Source organism: Pseudopipra pipra, chromosome 5 (assembly GCF_036250125.1).
Source record: "Pseudopipra pipra isolate bDixPip1 chromosome 5, bDixPip1.hap1, whole genome shotgun sequence".
Classification (NCBI taxonomy): Eukaryota; Metazoa; Chordata; class Aves; order Passeriformes; family Pipridae; genus Pseudopipra; species Pseudopipra pipra.
In genome coordinates this window covers 15,658,756-15,680,591 of record NC_087553.1, presented here as the reverse complement: position 1 = coordinate 15,680,591, position 21,836 = coordinate 15,658,756, and the positions used below count along the sequence as shown (strand labels likewise).

Below are 21,836 nucleotides of genomic sequence, written 5' to 3'. Positions count from 1 at the left end.
TAAGTGGGAAGGCGAAGGAAGAGGGTTACAAATAGTGGGATGGCAGCCAGGAGAAGTCAGCTTCCAAAGGGGGAAAGAGCAAAGTAGAAAGGGCAACTCGGGGGGGATGTACTCTGGGATCACCAGAGTATGGGGCAGGGGGACCACAAAAAGACAGGACAGCCCATAGGAGGCAGGATGCAGAAGAGCTGCTGATGGTCTCTAGTGACAAGGGCTTTACCACTGAAATGGTGCCAAATAATGAATTAGCAAACAAAGGAATTTTATCTAAGTTTTTCATCCTCATTTTTCTTTTAGTTTTGATTGTGTTACAGTAGCAAAACTACCAGCAACATCATTCCTAAATGGCCTTACTGGTCACACTGGCACCAGTGGGAGATACTGCCAGTGCACACCCTGGTCAGTGAGCACAAGGCAGTTGATTGCTTTGGCTTTCTGGTTGACCGGCTTTTTAAAATGGAAGGATTTTGGAAGATAAATGATTGGACTAGATCTGAGAAAAATACGTGTTTTCCTTGTGATTTAGCCAGATTTACTATGAAATTATGGCTGAACAGCCTATCCCTCCACAGCTTCTGAACTACTATTACTCATCTCTAAATTCCCCATATTATTCCTTAGTAACAAATCCCTGACAAAGTTCTCTATTTCCACTGTAAAATCCCTAATCTTCTATTTATATGCCTGAAACTCTTTGTGCCAGGCATCGCAGAATCCCCAGGTGTTACTGTCACGCAATAAATAACAATTTATCCCACCCTGCTGAGACTTAATGTGCCAAACTGCAGCTCAGGAAACAGGCAGTACTCTCATTTTTCAGAATGTTTCCACTTTCCCAGAATGTAGTCTGTTCTGTCACAGGGTAACAAAGAACTAGACCTGTTTACTAACTAAATTACCTTTTAATAACTAAAACTGACTAATGTTGATGTTTTCATTACTCTATACATGTGACACCTGTCAGACACATTATTTCACCAGAGTCTCTTTCTGCTAAAGACCCTGACCAATGTCAGTGACCACTGAGGCTGGATGTGATACCCAACCCTCTGGCAGCAGCCAAGGTCGTGCTGACTCACTCCCTCTGGCTTTTCCCTGCATCCATCCAGTGCCAGTGCTCTGGTAAGTGCTTGACTATTCATTACACTGCCACTTCCAAAGCTGCAACTCCTCTCTCCACAGATAGCACAAAGCATTGGACTGCAAGCTCCTAAAAACGCTGCTTAACAGAGTTTGGATTCCTTTTCAAGTGGTAGATTACTTTCTGCTACAAAAATAAGTGATTGCAGGAGAGGAATGTCTGCCATAGGGTTTTGGGGCAGAATTCAGGATCCCCTTTCCAAAACCCACTTCTTCAGAGTAGAATATTTAAGAAGCACATCCTTGAGTAACAGCAACAAAGCAGCAGCTGTCAGTAGCCAGCCCAGCATCAGCCTGTGGTGCCTAACTCAAGTTCTTAGTCATTAAGAAACCACGGGCCACATTTCAAGAAGCATCTTGCAAACAAGAAACCTTCACAGAATAAAAAGTGTACACAGGATGGTCCTTACCTGTAACTCTTCCTGTTATACCCAAGGAAAGGGTTATTTATATCCAAACAAGGCTTATATGCTTATTTTAGGTTTAAGTGTCTTCTCATCAGTCTAATCTACTACAAGAGCAAATTCAACAGTCATAAAAACATAGGCACAACTCTGAAGGTCTCTAACATCAGCCCAGGGAACTAGTTGAACTACTTTTCAAGCACCAAGTGCTAAAACTATAATTGAGGCAACACTGCATTTTCTGTTCTTGAACCTACCCACAAGCAAGAAGACAGAAAATACTCGAAATAACAAATCATGAGGCATGTTAAAATAGATTACATTATGCTACATAGATAGCAGAAATGTTTAAAGACAGAAGCCTAAATGTGTATCCCAAGATCTACAGTGGGCAAAAAGAAGTAGGTTTCAATATGAGGTTGGTAAGTCTGCTTAATAAAGCAAACCCAGTGTTTTCCATAAAAATTAAAATACAGACTTTAGGGACAAAATTCCAGGTAACTAAATTCAGTAATTCAATTCTATTCTTTTAATATGGTTTTCCTTTTGGGAAGACTAAGCACCTAAGAATCCATAGCATCATTGTAACTTCAAATTTGGAAAAAAATGCTATTGCTGAACTGTGTTGCTTCAGATTTGCTACTATTTTTACACAGCTGAGCTTACAGCATCTTAAGTGAAAGTTTTGTTATTATCAGATGGCAACAGTCAGACCTTAACTGGCAGAAAAAAAAATAAAAGCTTACCTAATGCCCAAGAAATGGAATTACCTAATGCTCAAAGTAATGCACTCCTAACAGACACCATGTGACTTCATCTCCCTTATTGGTATACACAGACAATTATATCCCATCTAACTGCTGTTTCTCTTATATATATATATATATATACACACACACACATATATATGATATTATATCCTTTATTTCACAGAGGAGTCCTTGTTACCATATCCTTACAATTTACTTAAAATTTTGTCACCAAGGGCCTAGATTTATGACTGAGGTTTTATTGATTAGTAATTGATTCAGTGCACATTTTTAGCTTACTGCAGATGGAAGATACATGTCGGCTTAAAACTCTTTCCTTCAGATTTCTGCTGGGTTTTGTGCTTGGTTGTGGTGGGTTTTCTCCCTTGTTCTTACATATTTGGGCTAGCCAAGTACATACACATGAGCAGTTACTGAAGCTCAGCAGAATTATGAAAATTCATTAAACTGGAAGAGTAAGAGCACATCTGAGACTCAGTAATTATAGTTTTGCCAGTTCTCCCTTCTTTAATGGGAAGAAATTCGAATTCTCAGTTTATAACACATTTTATCACATGCATCTTGATGACAATGCTGTTTGCCAGAAGGTGGCATTGCCCCCCTCTTACCCACATAGCCAGGACTTCAGCACTGGTCTTCAAAATGACCTTGAGGTGCAACCCTGAATATGGGGTATATTGTTAAGAGATGGCATTCTCCACGTGTGATGCTTAAATCAAACCTTTCCTAACTGTTTGTAGATGGGAATTACAAGAAGTTATCAAAGAAAGAAAGAAAGGACTGAATGAGAAAAACTTTTCCTAATCACCTAAAAAACCCCCACAAACTTGACTTTATTACTACTATGAATTATATAAATTACAAGCTATCGGGAGCACACTTTTAGTAAGAGGAATCACAGATTCAAGTTGGACAGTAGTTGTTAAATATCTTGGATTAGACATCAGATTGAGAACCAGAGGCTATATCTACACAGACACTTTAACCCAACTGTGAACTCCCCATGTGCCTCCATACCAAATGTTCCAGTTCTCTTAAAACTCAAATGCCAAAAGGTTGAAAGCTCTAACCTTCTGGACAAGGATTCCAGTGCATCTTGCCTTGTGTGTGTGAGTAGACAACACTCCAGTCCTGAGAAGACAAAATCCGAATCATGCTGCATTCCTGTTCGGCCAACAGCCAAGCTTTTATAAATGAATTATTTCAACCAAGCCACCTGTTCCTTTTGCCTGACCCAAATTCCTATCTTTATACTTAAAAGTTTCCTGATCTTTTTCTGTCTTCCTATCTGAGCTTTAAAACTGCTGGGAGCTGGGTTTCCTCCTCTAAGTATCCAAAACAGAAGTAAAAACTGCAGCTGTTAACAACTTCCAGGCAGGGAATTAGCCATTAGTCAGTGATGACAAACAGCACTTCGCAGTTCATTCGCAGTACACTGACATTTAAATCCATCCAGAGTGACTATGGGAAGCAAGGAAAGGCTGTTTGGTGCTGACAAACTTCGGAGTGCATATCGAATGCATGGCATTGCCCCTGTTAACTGTGTGTCACCTGTGAGTTCTGAGAGAATATGAAATAAAAAAAAATAAACAAACACAGACACAAAAAAAAACACCCCAGGAAGGAGAGATGAAGTTTATATAATTTAGCTGAAATGTTCCCAGAGGTGATTGACTGCAGTGAAAGGCGGCTAACTCTGGTAACTGGCCAACTCTGGTAACTGAGGATGTCTTTTATGCTTCTTGGTTAAGCACAGTGTTATATATCTATTACTGCTAGCACTAGGAAACCACTTGCTGTGTAGATGGATTGAACACAGTGCAGAGGTAAATTAGGTCTGATTCAAAGGAGCAAGGGTGATGGAGAGGGTATGGTAGGACTGTGTGGCTAACGGGCCCCATTCCCAGTGCTAATCACAAGGACTGAGTGCATTATCTAACCTCACTGGGCATTAGTTTTCTTGTCTGGGGTTAAATAAACAAACAACCCCATAAAACATGCAGCAAGTTAGAAAAAAAAATTAGTTTTGTAAAGCCTTATGAAAAAGGTGCCTTCTTCCTATGCATATACACAGCCAATCCAATTTTAAAGCTGCCCTAAAAGTGATCTTTCCAACGATGATTTTAATGGTGAGGCTGCTACAAAACAGAGCAGACAAGTCCTTGGTTGTTTGAATTTCAGTTCATGCTAAAACATTTCTAAATGTTTCTAGGAATCCCTCATGTCTTTACAATATATGAGCATGGCATGGAAGGTCTAGTCTGCCAGAAATGGCCAGATTTCCTACATTCACACAATGACAAAAAGGGTCTTTAATATAAAAAATTCCGCAGCAAATGAACACTAACTAAGATAGAGGACAAAGACTGAAAAAAAATAAAGACTTAAAAGTATATAAACCATCTTGGACAGGAGACAAAGACTGTATAAGAATGAGGCAGAAAATTATGGGCTGCAGATGGAGAGAGAGGAACCCCAAGAGATATGAAGAAAACGGAATTGGATGCAGTCTTAGTGAAAGCCTTTTGCTGTTAATAGCTCTCACAGGTCTGTCCCAAAACCATATATTTAGGACAGTGACCTGCTTCTTCTTTTAACTACTAAGTTAATTAAACTTTGATAGTGAAAGAAATTCAGAAACATAAATATTATAATCTCAAAATTATTTTTAATATTACCCTCTGCAGCGAAATAGAGTCCCCAGTAAAACACTAATCTGCAACCTAGCTTAATTTCTACCTGCCTACTTCAGCTTTAGGCACCTGCCCTTGCTCAGACACATTTTTCACCTGACTACTCCTAACTACTTCCATCTGTAGCTAGTCTGTACTCATGGACTGCATTCACAGTACAGCATCAAAAATTGCTGGTTTCTCCTCATAGTCATCTGCTGCTACTGATGTGAGTGGTAAAGGGACAAAGGGCACATTCATGTCTCTACATGCCATACCAATTCCTCTAAATTAGGAAAATACCCTCTCTCCCCCTACATAAAACAAGAGTGTTGTTGAGTTCACAGGGAAGTAAGGCAAGAAGAGGGCTATGAAAGTCACGCCACAAAGGTAAGACAGTTCAGCAGAAATGGTATCCTTTTCAGTCTCTGCCATTATAAATTAAAATCAACCCTCCCCCCCAAAAAGTACGGTACAGAATTCTATTAAATTAAACATTATCCCCTCAGGTATCAGACAAATATGGAAGGGAAATCCATAGCAAAGGCAACTAGGCAGCAAAGCCCTACAGCATAGCAGAGACATGAGGGACGCAGGAACAAGCAGGGATTCGGATTTTATTTCCATTGTCCATGTGGAAAAAACACCAATGCAAAAACATGAAGAAAAATGAGGTGCTGAAGAACAAACACATTCGAGCTCATTTGAAAAACTCAGCGCTTGTTCAAGAAGAAAGCTCTTTTTCTAGAAGCCCTCAATAGAGCCAGAAAAATACCTGATCTTGCATGTATTTTCCTCCAGCTGCCAACTGCATAAGGTATATAAAAATTGCCCAGGTGCAAATTTACTCTGTCCATCTGACTTTGAGAATGCTCCCCATTTTATTATGATGAATGTTCACAAATTATTGTTTTATGCCAAATCTTATTTTCTCCACCATTGTTTTGCCCCTACTTGCACTTTCAGTAAAGCCAGGTGTTCAACCTGAGTGCTGTTGTGCACACAGACTGCACACACACCCCTGAGAAAGAAAATCCACAGTGCAACACAGAAGGGAAGGAGAAGTATTTCAACTAAAGGAAGTTATTTTTTAAAATCCATTACAAAAGGCCTTATTCCAAACAGATGTGGACCTTCAGATTAAAATCTCTTCAGTGATCCCTAATTTTACATTCTTAAGCCTTAGACAGGAAGCAGCTCACAATAATAATGTCTGGCTTACCCAATAACACCTCAATCAGTCATATTAGATTTGGTACTAATCCAATATTTTCTAAAAAATCTATGGAAAATGTACTTTTCCATGACATAAAATCCAGTTGCAACTTCCATTTCTCTCTGAAGAGTTAAACCCAGATGACTGATTCAATCAGAATCTCTCAGATAGAAATGGATTTTTTTGATGAAAGAAAATAATTTAACTATTGGGAGAAAACAAATTGAAGTCTGTTTATTTTGTGAGTATGTGAGCCTCCACTGTTTAAAGCTGACCATCACTGTTTAAGGGCTGGCTATTATAGGAGGACTAATATTGCATGTTCATCTGTACTGGCTCATAACGATACAATGCAATTACTGAGAGCAAGTGGCAATACAGGTCCCTGGAAAAGAAACCTGGTTCATCTACATTTTTCTTTGCATCCTGCCAAAGGTCCAACAATAGTCCTAATTTCCCCTAAGATGATTTCGGCTGCTTATGTTTTCTGTAGGCTAATGCACAGGATTCATTTCCTCTTAGAGGAAGCAATCCTGACATAATTCAATGAGCACCTCTCTTAACATCAGTACCCGCTTAAGCAGTTCATCCTGTCCCTCTCTTTCCCCTGCATTCATTCCTGACTTTTAGGCAATACAGGTAAAACAGTTTACAGGAAGGTATTGTGAACCAGATCATGTAACCAGCCTGGGTTACAGACAGCATACACCCCTTCCTCAGTTTTGTTTAACTGAGGTTAGTTTTCTGCCCTGGTGTGACGGTATGAACAATGGCACAGCTGAGAGCCAGAACAGAGGCAGGAATGACAGGGGGAGATGTAGGATTGTCTTGTTGAGAAATGAACACATCAAACTACACCCTTAGTAACCCCAGATCAATGCAGACTTAATGACAAGCCAGAAAATATTAAATTCAAGCATGAAGTGAGGCTATGGGTCCTCTGACGGTCACCGTTTCCAGGCACCACACTGTTATGTATTGGGTAACTCACAGCAAGCTGTTACTGGAATTTAACCAGGCACAGTGGGCATCCTCAGAGACTTTGCATTGCTTAAGGTCCCTTGCTATCTACCTCCTTTTTTCGCTAGTCCACACTCATTCTCTCAGCAGGATCAGCTCTGAGCTCAGACCAGGTTCCTCAGGGTTGTATCCAGCTGGGGCTTGGAAAGTCCCATGAAAGGAGACTGTACTGCCTCTGCAGGCAACCTGTGGGACTCCCTGTGCTCATGGGGAAACAGTTCTACGTTCAATCCAGTCTGAAGTTATCTAGTTTCAATTTATGTCAGTTGCCTCTTGTCTTCCCACCATTCACCAAATGATAGAATGGGTAAGGTTGGAAGGGACCACTGGAGGCCATGTGGTCCAACCTCCCTGCTCAAGCAAGGTCCTGTAAAGCACATTACTCAGGATTGTGTCCAAACAGCTTTTGGATATCTCCAGTGAGGGAGACTCCACAATCTCTCTGGGCAATCTGTTCCAGTGCACTGTCACCTGCACAGTAAAAAAGTTCTTCCTCATGGTCAGGAGCAATTTCTTGCATTCCAGTTTCTGCCTGTTCCCTCTCATCTTATTGCTCAGCACCACCAAGAGAAGCCTGGCTTCATCCTCTTGACATTCTCCCTTCAGATATTTATAAGACACTGATGAGGTCCCCTCTCAGTCATCTCTTCTGAAGGCTGAACAAGCCCAGCTCCCTCAGTCTTTCCTCATAAGAGAGATGCCCCAGTCCCTTAATCATCCTCCTTGCTCTCTGGTGGACTTGCTCCAGGAGCTCCTTGTTTCTCTTGAATTGAGGAGCCCAGAACTGGACAGGGCACTCCAGATCCTGCCTCACCAGGGGCAGGATCACCTCCCTCGACCTGCTGGTAATGCTCTTGCTAATGCACCCCAGGATAGCCTTGGCCTTCTTGGCCACAAGAACACATTGCTGGCTCACAGACAGCTGCTTTCCACCAGGACCCCCAGGTCCTTGTTTGCAGAGCTGCTTTCCAGCAAGTCATCCCTCAGCCTGCACTGGTATATGAGGTTATTCTTCCCCAGGTGCAGAACCCTGCCTTTGCCTTTGTTAAATTTCAGACAGTTCTTCTCTGCCCACCTCTCCAGCCTGTTGAGGTCCTTCTGAAGGGCTGCACAGCCCTCTGGGGTATCTGCCACTCCTCCCAGTTTTGTGTCATCAGTGAACTTGCTGAAGAGGCATTTGGCCCTTCATCCAAGTCATTGATGAGTAAGTTACCCAGTATCAACCCTTGTGGGACACCACTGGTTACAGACCTTCAATTAGACTCTCTACCATCATCGTGAAGAGCCTGGCTCTGTCATCTCAATAACCTCCTTGTACGTATGGACAGGCTGCTGCTGAGTCCCTCACAGCCTTCTCCTTCCAGGCTGAACAAGCTCAGATCCATCAGCCTCTCCTCAAAGGGAAAGTGCTTCAGCTCTTGACTGTCTTTGGTGGTCCTCTGCTGAACTCAGTCTGGCTTATTTATGTCTTTCTTGTATTAAGGGATCCCAAACTGGATGCTGTTTTCTAGATGTGGTTTAACAACTGCCAGTTCGAAAGTGATAATCACTTCTCTCCATCCACCAGCTATGCTTCTGCTACTAACAGTCCAGGATGCTGATAGCCTTTTCAACGTGAGGGCACACCACTGTCCCACATTCCGCTCGCTGTCCCTCAAGGATCCCCAAATCCTTTGCCACAGACCTGATTCCCAGTCAGTCCCCAGCCTGTAATAACTGATTTGCAAGCTGCTGCTTGATTTTGCAAAGGCATTCCTTATAAATGCATATCCCAAAATGAACTGTTCTTTCAGTAGCAGGATATGCCCTAGAGACAGAGGGAGTGTTGGCTGGACTCTGGAGGAGACAACAGTGCAAGAGAGCGCCTGAGTACAGTCCTTCCAGGTCTGCAGGTCCCTCTCACCCTTGCCCTGCCCTCACGGCCTTTCTGAGTGACACAATGTCAACAGACCCCAAAGACAAAGTGATGAGATCAGGATGACATGCTGAAAATGTTCAGCCTCATCTGACACAAGCCCACAGACACTGTCACTGGAAGGAGGTGTAAAGATATACTGAGATGGCATCAGTTCACAGCTCCCAAGCTCCATATTTGGAACACATTCAGCTTTGTGGAGAATTGAGAACATCTCAGTGGGATTTATGAGCCACTTCACACTTTCCTAAGCATCCTGTGATGTAGACAGGTGTGCAGAGCAACCATTTAACAGGACTGTATTTGGGATAGGAAGTCTCCCCTTCTTCTGCCCTTTTTGGATCCAGAGAAGTCCCACCAAATGTGCACTTCAAAGATGGAAGAGGCAGAAGTGATTCAAGCAGTAGGAGTGCGAGAGGTTTTGGGGGAGCTGGAGGGGCAGCATCGCTTCAGAAGAGAGAAGAGATGGAGGTTGAGTCACCTGTGTTAAAGTAGTGCAGGGAAGAGCAGCCCAGAAAAGAACCTGCCAGAGAGGCCTTCAGCTCTATGCCTCAAAAACCATTTTCAGTCACAGACCAAGAATTGCTTCTGGAAGCCCTATTAAGTAGTATTGTGAGTAAGCACTTCACAATCATTGATACAACATTTCTGTGAGGTAAAGAAAACAAGGACCTGCCAAGGATAGGGCTACTCACCAATAATCTGGTTTCCAATAACTTACCAAGGATAACTGTGTTTAAAGTAAAGCAAATATCAAACTGCATCTTCAGCCTGTAAATCAGATAGCCAGTGCTATGTGCAATCCAGTGGAGGAGTTTATCTCCACAGAATGAAATCCACAAAAGCCAAGAAGCCAAGGGAGATATTGCCTAAATTAGTCAGTCAGAGAGGGCATTAAGGAGAGGAACTTGAGGATCTACTCAGCTGCTATGTTTATGATTTGATTCCCAAAGAGAAATCTTTGCTAGGATTTCTCAGGCCTAACTGTCTTGCAGAGTTGGACACCAAAGCTGCCTTCCATCCCCATTCTATCATGACTAAATGTGACTGATGTTTCTCTGCTTTAAAAACTTTATGGACCACAGGTGCCCAGTAGCTAATCAGGGAATCACGGAATGGTTGAGGCTGGAATGGACCCCATTGCTCAAGCAGTGACAGCTACAGCAAACAGCTCAGGCAAGAAGATCAATTTGAAGCCATTTTACACTTCTTTAGAAGAAATAAAACTAACAACACACATTATTCTTACAGCAAATGCAATTTGAACATGTAAGAACACAGATAATAAAACCACTAGAAAATCTTTTCCATAAAATATGCTGGTAATAAACTCCCAACTCAGCAAGACAATGAAAACAAGCTACCTTCAATCCCATGAGTCTCAGTCTCTGAATTCTTACAGAGTGCAGGTTAAAAGGTATATCTGCTAAAGTAACTTTCTGAACAGGGGCCCTAAAACTATAGTGTTTTACCAAAGCACCAAAATTGCACTAGATTGAGATGTAATTGACTAAAGTGGAGAAACATCATTTTTAGACAGAAAAAAACCCCACCAAGCCCTATGAAAATTAATAAAGCTTTAAATAATAATAATGTTTTTGTAACATAAGTCAATCTCATGGCCCAAAATATCAAAGTCTTGGGCTAAAGCAGAGACCTCTGAATACAGCAGAAGAAACATCAGAGGTTACTAAAACAATTCATATTGCATGGTGGATAGCATATATCCTGTACACGAGTATTAATATTTAATGTAATAGATTCCAATTTGCTTTTACTTCAACATCCTATAATGGCCTTACACTCCCATCTCATTCTCCAACAACTGAAATTATCATATAGCTGAGGTTCTGTATTGCCATCTATATGGAAAAGGACTGCTGAAGTTCACTGGAGCTTTGGATTGCCAAGGAGCATAAAAGAAGACTTCAGATCCCAGACTGGTAAACCATGGCTGAGTAGTTAAAGACAGGCAGCTCTGTCTGCTGAACAATAAATACAGTGAGCTCCTAACAACAGAACAAAATTCAGTAATGAAACAGTTAAAAAATAAAGTCTTGCCTCAACAAAACTTAAATACAGTAACTGAATCTGCTCAGAGAAGGTCTGCAGAAGGAGAGGTAGTAGTCCTGACATAATCCTGCCCGCCCTCTTGCACCTACTATTGCTCATGAATGGACAAACTACTTGTTTCAGCACAAACTTGAGGCCTAATTTCTATACCCCAGTATGACTTCAGAGAGGCTGCAGATTGTAGCGAGGTAAGAGCAGGGGCAGAGATTCCTGCTGGGAAGTCTTCCCAGCTCCTGCTAGTCAGTCGGTCAGTCATGGCATTTGCATGTCCTGCCACTGGCCAGCATGTCCTTGGTAGGGCTTGCTGGAGTAGGAACACGACCCTTCTCCACACATTTTGGACAGAGCTTTAATTAAAAATAAAAGCTGTTTTCAGATGACTTCTGCCACTTTGAGAGCTTTCAGACAGAACCCTACAGCCCCCAAACCTATGACCCCAAGTCTCCACAACAGTTTGCCTGAACTACCTGAATTCTGCCTCACTAGTGTCATAAGAGGTGCCATCTGTTTGTGTCTCACCATCACGACTCTGACTTGTGCTGATGGAACAGGCATAATGGAGGTGGTAACACAGAAGCTAGAAAACAGATTACAGCAATAAGAAGGGCTAAGAGCAAATTCTCCTTCACAGGGCTGCATGCACAGTAAGAATCTGTGGTTTCTGCTATAAAGGTTAGAAGCAAGAAATAAAAAATCTCTTGCAGACTAGGCGGGGGATGGAAACGCCCTATCTGCTGCTAAGGAGAGCTCTGGAATTGAGAGCCCCAGGTCTGGACTGGAAACTGGAGAGGCTCCACTCTTACTTAGAATCAGGCAAGCTACAGGATTTCTCTTCTTCCTGTCTCCATGGATATCCCCTCAGTATCCATGCTGTGGTTGGCACAGCATGAAGGCATGGTCCCACAGGACACATTCTGGGTTGCAGAGCATGCAATCCCATTGACTTCAAGGGCAGGTAAGCAGGAAGAGAGTTTGTGCCCATCTTCGATTTCAGTTAAGCGTGTTGACTCATCCCTCTAGTTTAATAATTTCAAGTCAATTCCTTGCACTATCCCTTCTATCTGTGACCATGTGCACCCATGTGTGATCCTGGCTTCTGATCGGACTTCTTTTGTACATGCTTATGATGGGGTAACAGCTAGCTGCAGCTCTGCTTATCTCTTTCTTCTCCTTCTTCTTCTTTTTTTCCCTAGAAATTGTGTTGCCCTTTTCCCCCTTAATTCTGTTCTTCTATTAATGTCAGGTCATTTCAAATAGCACTGCCTTCATGCCAGTTCAAGTTAGGTACCTCTGTCGCTCAACCTGTGATTACTGGTTTCAAAGTCCTGAGCCTACTGCATAGGCTCAGGGGGTGGGGAGGCAGAGATCAAGTTTAAGGAGATCAGTAGGTTTTTCTGAAAAACAGCTTTATTCTTCATATAGAAAATATAATGTTCTCAACTCTTCTGGACACTGAACCAAGTCTGTAGCATAACTCATTTACCTGCAAGTAAAATGAAACCTTTATTTTATTAAAAATACTTCCAAAAGGGCATCAGTCAGTATTCTAAAGAATATATTCATATATAACCTAAATTTTTAAGTGGCTTCCCTCAATATGGATTATGTTCATGGTTTCTAACAGAAATCTCATTAATTCTAATGGAATTTCTACACGTGACATATAGCATAATTTTTTTTGTTGAACAAAAAGATACATTTTAAATTTGGGAGAGTATCTGTCTGGTACTTTTATCTTCTCTTTACAAAACACGTAGCCAGTTACATTCTAAGATAGCACAAAAATACCATGAAGTGTAGAGCTGTGAGTGCTGCAGATGTGTGCACGCACACCCCTTCTGTAGCTCCCGTGTATGTGCACCATATCAATCTCAAGTTACTTCCCTTAATGATGAACACAGGAACAGTGACGATTTTTCAGTCATATTTAGCAGAGCTGAACGTTAAGGTGTAGCACTCACCTACTTTATACTTCAAATGTTACAAAAAAACATTTAAAAGATCACCTCAAATCACCTCTCCAATCAAGTCTTTTACCCTTTCAGCATGACGCAGAAGTTTAATTTCCACTGATGGGGGAGTGACCTGGAGACTGTTGTATGGTTACTTCGCCTCCCTCCTCCCCCCTTAATGGCAGCGGTTCCCCTCACTGCCAGAATAAAGCGGGTCTATAAATAACTTCAAAAGGAATTGTCTCTCTCCTCACGCACTGCAGACAGCTGTTTACACAGATCCCGAGTCCTTATACAGTGGGTTTTCCCAGCTCTCATCCTACGGGCTGTTTCATCTCCTCTTCCTAAAAAAAAGCCTTGGGTGATGCGATGGAGGTAGGACCTGAGGGACCCTCCACTGCCGCAAACGCCTGTTCCCAGAAGTTGTGGCTGCCGGCGGCAGGGGATGGAGCGCGGCCCCGGCCCCGGGGAAATTTCCCAGGGCAAGGGGTTTGCGATCCCGTGTAATCCGTCCTTAAGATCCATGGTCCCGGCTGATCCTCGGCCCCGGGAAACCCCTCCTCCCCATCCCACGAACCCCGCAGCCGCTCCGGGGCCCGCACATCACCACATCTTTGCCCGCGCACCTGCAGGGGGCTGGCCCGGGGCCCCGGGGAGGGACGCGCGTGGGGCGCCCCCGCACCTGCCCGCACCCCCGAGACAAAAGCCCGGGCTGGCTCACCTCCTTCAGCTGCTCCAGCTCCTGCTTGAGGCCGTCATACTCCGCCTCCAGCTCATCGTACTGCTGCTTGAGGGTGAGCTTCTCCTCCAGCACCACCAGCCCGTACTCCGCCGCCTGGATCTTCTCGTGGGTCGTCTCGGAGAGCTCCCGGGTCAGGCGCTCGATCTCGCTCTTGTAGTGGTCCGCGCCCTGCAGCACCTCCTCCGCAGCCATAGCCCCGCCGGCACTGCCGCGCCGCCGGCGAGGCAGCCAGGGGGCGGCCGCGGCCGAGGGGCGGCACCGGCGGCCTGGGGACGGCGGTAGGGACCGGGATGAGGATGAGGATGACGCCGGGGGTCGGAGCCGCCTGCGGCAGCCGCCGCCGAGCTGCGGGGGCGGTCCGCCCCGCCGCAGCCGCGGTCCCCTCCTCCCCCCGCCGGCCGCCCGGGGCGCGGCGAGGCCGCGCTCGCCTCCCCCGGCCCTGCGGCGGCCCCGGCGGCGGGGGCGCCTGGGCTGGCGGGCGGGCGAGCGGGCGGGCGAGCCCCCGCTGCCCGGGGCGGCGCGCTGGAGGCCGGGGCGGCGAGCGGGGCGGCCGGGAGCGCGCCTTCTCCCGGCGGCTCCCGGCGAGATGCTGCTGCTGGCGCCCGCCTCTTCCCGCGGCGCCGGCACCGCCGCCTCCCTTCCACACGGTCCCTCCCCTGCGCTCTTTAAGATGACAGCGTCCTCAGGTCTGGCATTCCCGCCGGGAAGGAAGAGGGGAAGCGGCGCTGAAGCGCGGCGGCACCGGCAGAGGCTCCAGGAGCGGTGGGTGCCGCGGGAGCCCGGCGCGGATCCCGCCGGGATGGCGGGGATGCGCCTGCGGGGCTGCTCCTGCCCGGTGCCCCCTCCCCGCCCCTCCGCGGTGTCAGCGCCTCTCGGATTTTCTCAGCGTGTTGCAGCCGTGGCCACAACATCAGCGGCGGTGCGGGTAGAAATAGAAAGGGAGATGCAGCCCAGCAAACTGCGGGAGCGGGAGGATGGCCTCAAGTATTCCCCTTGCTATTGCGGGAAACTGGGAAAGAAGAGCTACCTGCTCCTTTCCCCGGTGAATGAAGGCACATGGGAATGGTCAAGGGAACCTGGATGCGAAACACCAGCGGGGTCGGGGATTTGGACTAAGGCCACTCTTCCATCACCATTAGCACCAGGTTTCTGTGCCACTGATGAGACAGCGGGACAAAACTGATTCAGCTCAGACGCGGTCACACCATTGTTTCTCTGTCAAATTAACCGGAGGACCTGATGCATAGATTATGTCAGTTTTATGCTGGCTTTTTGCTGGCTGCAGAAAGACAGATGCTACTTGTCCAGCATAAAATTAGAGTGGTGCAGACAGACAGTAACTGATCTCATACAAAGCCTGCCAGTAAAAAGTTAACACACCAGATTAGGGGCATTTTACATATTTGAACTGGAAGAGTGATTTCATCCAGGATCAATGTCATAACGTACCATGCCATAGCTAGTTGTTGTGGGTTTTTTTTGGTACTAGGATTCTTAAACTCAAATTTACTCTTTCTTCAAACTATGGCCTGAAAACCGACCTGAATTGATATTGATCAAGTTTTGCTCTAATTACTAGCAGGACCTGTTTTTCACGTTTTACAGACTTTTTTTTTTTTTTTTTAATATTAGTTCTTTAAAGGTTGGCATTTGAGTCAGAATTTCCAGGAAAGGAAGGTGGGTTTTTAACATAGAAGTTATGTCTAGAAGATAGATATCACTGCCCAGCAATGCAGTGCTGTATTGGAAATCAAAGACATAGATTCCCTTTCTTGCTGACCTGAAAATGCAGTTTTAAACAGGCCACATACCCTTTATACCGTAGCTTCCCCATGTCTAAGAAATAGGTAGAAATGTTTAGACTTCTCAGCACGGTTCTTTGAGATCTGCAAATGGAAGCACTAACACTGGTTATATAATATATGCATCCAGTATATAGCATATATCTATTTTATAAATATATGTGCGTGCGTACATAACTAATACATTGTAATCCATCCTATATAAACACTTCTCATTGCCTAGAGAACATACATGGAAGGAGCAAGCAAAGTAATAAACATTCTGTCAGTTTTTACCTTGAAAACAGCTTCCAAAAATGCACATTTTTAATAAATTCTACTGTAGAACCAAGCATGAATATTAATAGGAAAAAAATGTGAATATCAATAGGTAAGGAGAGTGAGTGGCTCTCATCGATCACTAAATGTCAAAACAAAGAGGAAAACACCACTATTCCGATTGTAATTCCCAACGTACAGCTAACCTCAACATCCTTTTCCTAAAAGAGGATGAAAGAATCCACAACTCAGAAGGCTAAAGCCCACCCAGAATCCAAAGCAAAAGCAAAATACTGTCTCAAGAGCTTTTGCAAATTCTGTTCTAGCTGTCTCCCTCAGCTTTGCACCTATGCCACTGTACGAGCAAATGTTTTGTGAGCATTCTTTCAGGAATGGATCAGAAAATAAAAAGCTTAAGACCAGTGTTAAAAATGAGTGGTTGGGTCAAGGACGGTGTGGAAACTGGCTGAAGCAACTGGATGCCTATAGCTAATCAAGCCTTGGTGTAACTCCACTTAACATCATTTATTTGACAGTCTCTCTCACAACCCAAGGGCAGCCTCACCACCTGTCCGAACATCTGCACCCCAGTGAGGAAACCTGGCATCTTAAAATGTGTCAGATTTTCTGCAATAGCTCAAAAGAAAGTTCAGAGTGAAGTCCAGGTACTGTGCACTGTGCACCCAAGTACAGTGATTGAGAGGTCCTGAAGCTACTCTACATTGAAAACGTGCCCATGCCCATGAATAGCTACCATTATACCTGTTTATTTGCATCTTGCCTCCTAAATATAAACAATATCAAACCTGGTGATGTTCATCTTTGTTTTACAGGTCTTCTGCTTCAAAAGTCTTCTTTTAAAAGTCCCAAATCATTGGGGGACTTCTGTTGTCAGGTATGAGTTTCTCTGCACTGACTACACCTGGGCTGGTCAGCACAGACACGGATGTATACATTCAGACATATATATTTCATTCAATGAATCCCACCTTTTCACTTCTCTACCTTTTCCTAGGCCTTAAAACTAGCACCTACATCCTGTTGTTGAGATCCTCCATCTGTATTTTTAATGGACTACTAAGGTCACTGATGGATCCGAAAAACATTCAAGCTCCTTTCGCCTGGTTCGCCTCATTCCTGACTCTGTGGAGATGAGAAGAGATGGACAGTTTTATAATATAAATAGCATCTAAGCTATAGGAAAAGACATCATTAAAGAAGGAGGTGCTGCAGCATGTCCCAAAGGTGGTCATTCCCTAGTGAGGATCTCATAACTGAAGGAGTGGGACCTCCTTTGGTGGAGAACTCTCACTTTCTGGAGTGCCTATATTAAAGTATGGATTCAAGTGACTGTACAGTGGTGTCAGTAAAGTGCTGGTCTCAGTCACAGTTCTGGTACCTTTGGGTTCCCACTTATCAGTGCAGATTGCCCTAAAATAATGAGAAATTTTAAATAATTTCATTATCCAGGTATGATCACCTCACATTGGTTTAAGTCCTGCTACAATGTTCTCACATTTTTTGCTTCCCCCAGCTCAAAAAGCTTGTCCTGGTCTCATTAAAGGTTTGCATATCACCCTGCATTATTATTTCTCCTTCATTTTGCCCTGTGTACCCCTTTCACATGAATATTTCAAACCATTCCAAAGTAATTTAGTCTATGTGCCATTCCTCATATCTTCACAGAACAAGCTTCTTTCTGGTTGCATCCATTTCATGGGCAGAAATTGTCATTTGAATTCTTGGCATGTGATACCATTGAACTCCTAAACTAAGGATAGTAGGTTCCAGTACCAAAAATGCTGTTCTGATTATACATTTTTTCGAGACAATCAGATATTCAAGGATAGAGAAAATTATACAGTTCAAATCTTAAATACTACTTAAATGTAGTATTTAAATTTCAGATCATTTAAGAAATATTTAATGATCTATATGAAATGAACTACTGGCTCTACACCTTAGTGGAAATGCAGCTACAAAAGCCACCCTGTACTGTATTGCAGATGGCTGAATCTCTGTACCTACAGCATACACAGAAATCACTGTGAGTCCATTTGTATGGAGCATCTCAGAGGACCAGAGCCCAAATCTAACTCCCTGCTAATTAGTGGTGTTGGGCAGGCTGTGGTGTGGCCAAAGGGGGGGAAAAAAAAGGTATGAGGACCAATCTGTCATTGTTAATAAAAATGGGATTGATTTTCTGGAAGTGAAAAGAAGGGAAAAGCACTGAGGGAAGGCAGTGTGGTAACTGTGCTGGGTCTGGTTTAAGAATAAACAAGTGGCTGTTATACTGCCACAGCTTCATCGTTCTTGAACACTGAATATAAGCACCACATTTGTAATGAATGACCAGCCTGGAGATAAAAGGGAGACACTGGGAAGAAAATGAAATTTAAAAAAGATATTTCAAGATCCTAGTGCAATAGAAATGGTAATAGGTTTTAAGAAAATTAGTTTAGAGAGAATGTTAAGAGAAACCAAACACGGGAGCTAATAAAAAATAATGCATATAATGAAAAGTAATGATGTTACGCTGATTAACACGAGTGTCAGTATTCAGTAGAAAGGCTTTCAAACAAATGTGAGTTTTCTGTGAGCTGCCTTTAAAGGATATGCAAAGGTAAATAAATTCTTATTTTTTAAAGCCTATGATCAGGTAGACTTAAACGTGTTGTACAGGGTCCTGCATTTCCACCAGAATAATCTTCAGTTCCAAAAACCTGAAGGTTGAAAATCACTTATGTAGAACATATGGAATCTGAAAGGAAGGATGGGATAAGATGGAACACTTCAACAAGGAAATCACAGAAAAGGGCTGTACAGAAATGGTTGGCAGAATGTTTTGTGTGTAATGAGCAGGAGTTAGGGAATCAAAAATGAGTTTTACAGGAAAACTACAAAAAAAAAGGTGTAAGGACATTTAGAAAATACAGTCAGCAATAACTAAGCAGCAAACTCATACTGCAGTATAAAAAAAAATACAGGCTATAATAAAGAATGTGAATTATTATTCTGTCAGCTTGCTTTTGGCAAGAGTTGCACAGGGGTCTTGGTTCAGCTCCACAGATCTAAGCTGACTCTCTTAATTGACAGCATTGCCCCCAGGCTCAAGACCCAGGACACAGCTCTTCCACTCCACACAGCAACTTACAGTACAAACAAAAAATGGTTGAAAGAAGCACAGAAAGTATTATTATGCTTATTTAAACTACCAGGCAGTTTTCTCTGACACAAGGAAGACCTGTCCACTTAGAATACTTTTCCCAAACAACTTCTCAGCAATTGAGCCTAGATAAATCACTGTCACAGTGAAAACTATTCCTTACAGGACAGATTTAAAACTGGGAGGAGGAGGAAGAACACGGTTTATTTCAGATGTACAGCAGAAGCATCCATTTTCTGGAAAACCGCTACAACCAGGGCTCAGCCAAACTGCAAAATACCTGGATGTCTAGGGCAGCAAATTGTTATGAGAGATGAGGGCAAAATAACTACAACCTGAAACACCTTTTTACTTTTGCCAGGACCTCGGAAAGCCAGGCACCCACTGCTGCACCTGCTGAGAGGCAGGTGATGTGGAGAAGGAAGGCAGCTTGTATTTGGGAAACTGGATCCTTTCAGTGGTCACAAGTTCAACTCCACTTCCCCACTCTGAGTTTCAGCACCATGACAGTGTCTCCACTGCTCTCTGGCTGTACTTTTCACCTTCTCTCTTCTTTGTATGGTCCACCACCACCATCTTTGCCTGCCACTCACTTCTGAGAACTCCCAAGCCTCTCTGTCTCTGCATTAGAGACGTGGAGGGCTAGAAAACATCTTAGAAGGTCATTAAAGCTAATCCCACATGTAGGTGGGATCAAATGCATCCAAACCATTCATGGTTAGGGTTATCTAATATGCTTTTAAACCCCTCAGTGACAGATACACAACAATATACCTACAAAGCCTTTTCCAGTATTTCACCCTGATCACAAATGGAAGCTTTCCTAATGTATAATTTAAACTTTTTCACTACATATCAATTTGATTAATTCCTATCCTTTGGTAAAAACTGTGCCCTTTTCATCAGTTTCTTCAATATTTGAAGGCCGTTCAGTTTTCTCTTCTCTGAGCAAATTTCCAACTTTTACTCAGACCCTTAAGTCTGTCCTTTTAAATCATCTTTTCTAATCCCATCCAGGGTTCTGAATGGCCTTCTCTGAACTATCTTATTTCTTGCTCTTCTAGGCTGACCATAGTCCCTCCAGGTGAAAGCTTCCTCATTAATGAATAACATGCATCAAACATCTCCCGTATTGCCAGTATGCCATTCATAGTACCCCATTCAATGTTTCAAGAAATCACAACACATTGTTAATTAGTATGTAGTTTCCTGTCTACCACAGCTTTGGGATCTTTTTTTTTCCCCTGTTGCTTTTCCAGGCACTTACCTCTTTGCATTTTTTTTCTGCTGAGGTTCATCTCATTCATTTTGAATCCCTTATTCAGTATGTCAACATAATTTTGAATATCCTCCTTCCAAAGGCCCTCAATTGTTTCTTGTACAGAGGTATCAACAACTTCATACAAATGTGTGAGCAACTGGCCTTTGTCTAAAAACTTTTCATTCCGGAGAGCAGGATCAGATCAGGAAGTTTCTCTGCTGCACACAATTAAGCTTGCCACATTTAACTCCAATCCAAACCAAACCCTAAAAGCATGCTAATTTTTTTGCCATCGCTACAGCTGAGGGGGTTTTAAGCAGAAACACTCCAAAACCTGCAAATACCTGGACTACTCCTCAGGATCTGTCTGCTGGCCACAGTCCGCAGCAATCCCTGATTTCTAGTGGCCACCTCTGTCCCAGTGCAGTTTCTCACAGTCCCAATCAGCCCCATCAAGCTGTCAGTAATGACCCCCCCAGACACCTGTAGAGATGACCAGGAAAGTTTGCTCTCTGCAACACCACCTGGTTCCTCCACAGAGCAGAGGGGTTTTGCTCCAGAGCAGTGTCCCAAGCATCCCACTGTTGCTTATCCCCCCAGCCAGCTGCTGTCCTTAAAGCTGAAAGGGACAGGACAACGCCCTCTTTTCTTGGCAATTCTACCCCGGCACTTTTTAAATCCTTTTCTATTTTTTTCCTTTCCCCAGACTCTCAAAAATCAATTGCTCAGTCATCTTTAGTGTGTTTCTGGGAAGTGAAATGAGGTTATACATTATTCCTCCAGTCTTCTTCTTCCTTTTATTATGTCAAGCCCCCGCCAGCATATTTGGAGCTAGTGGATGTGCAAAGGCTTCCTCCTACCAGCACAGCATGGGCAAAAGTAGCTGGCAAAACCAGAATAATAGGTAGATCTCATTTTTGAAATGTGAGCTGACTATGAAATAAGAACCAGACTGCAGGTTATGGTCCCATTTTGACTGATTTTTCTTCTCAGAAGTGATTAGTGTGGGAGAGGAATGAATCTCTGTTTAACAATGTTTCTTGTCTTGAAATTGAAAGCCTAGAATCTGCAGTGCGCCTGTTAACTATGGCTTCAAAAAGCACTTATTTCTGCTAAAGTTAGCATTTGCCTTACATTCCTTATTGTGCATCAATGACTAAAAACATTTACAGACAGGGATAGCTGACAGAGAAACTGAAATTTTTATGTGGAATCTAATTGTAATGATGTGTGGATTATATTAATAAAATTTTATTCAGATACTAAAAAAGGCATGTGATTTAGTGGTCTTTTTCAATATTAGCCAATATTTCAGCACTGAGAAATAGATTGGTTGTTGTCTTCTCTGAAATGCAGCTTCTAAACAGACATTGCAATGAATGCAAACACATAACACAAAGAAAATTACATTACATTTCTATTAGGTGAGTGTGGCATTTGGGAAA

At 43.3% G+C, this 21,836-nt stretch overlaps 1 protein-coding gene across 12 annotated transcripts in view; it reads right to left on the bottom strand.

The window, feature by feature from the left end:
• BICD1 (BICD cargo adaptor 1) overlaps window positions 1-14,096 on the bottom strand; it is a 169,430-nt gene extending 155,334 nt beyond the window's left edge. For all 12 annotated transcript variants that reach the window (XM_064654668.1, XM_064654664.1, XM_064654669.1 and 9 more), the window contains exon 1: window positions 13,884-14,096. In XM_064654668.1, the coding sequence (XP_064510738.1) occupies window positions 13,884-14,096 (213 nt within the window). The remainder of the gene's footprint in view (window positions 1-13,883) is intronic.
• Between the last annotated feature and the right edge of the window lie 7,740 nt (window positions 14,097-21,836).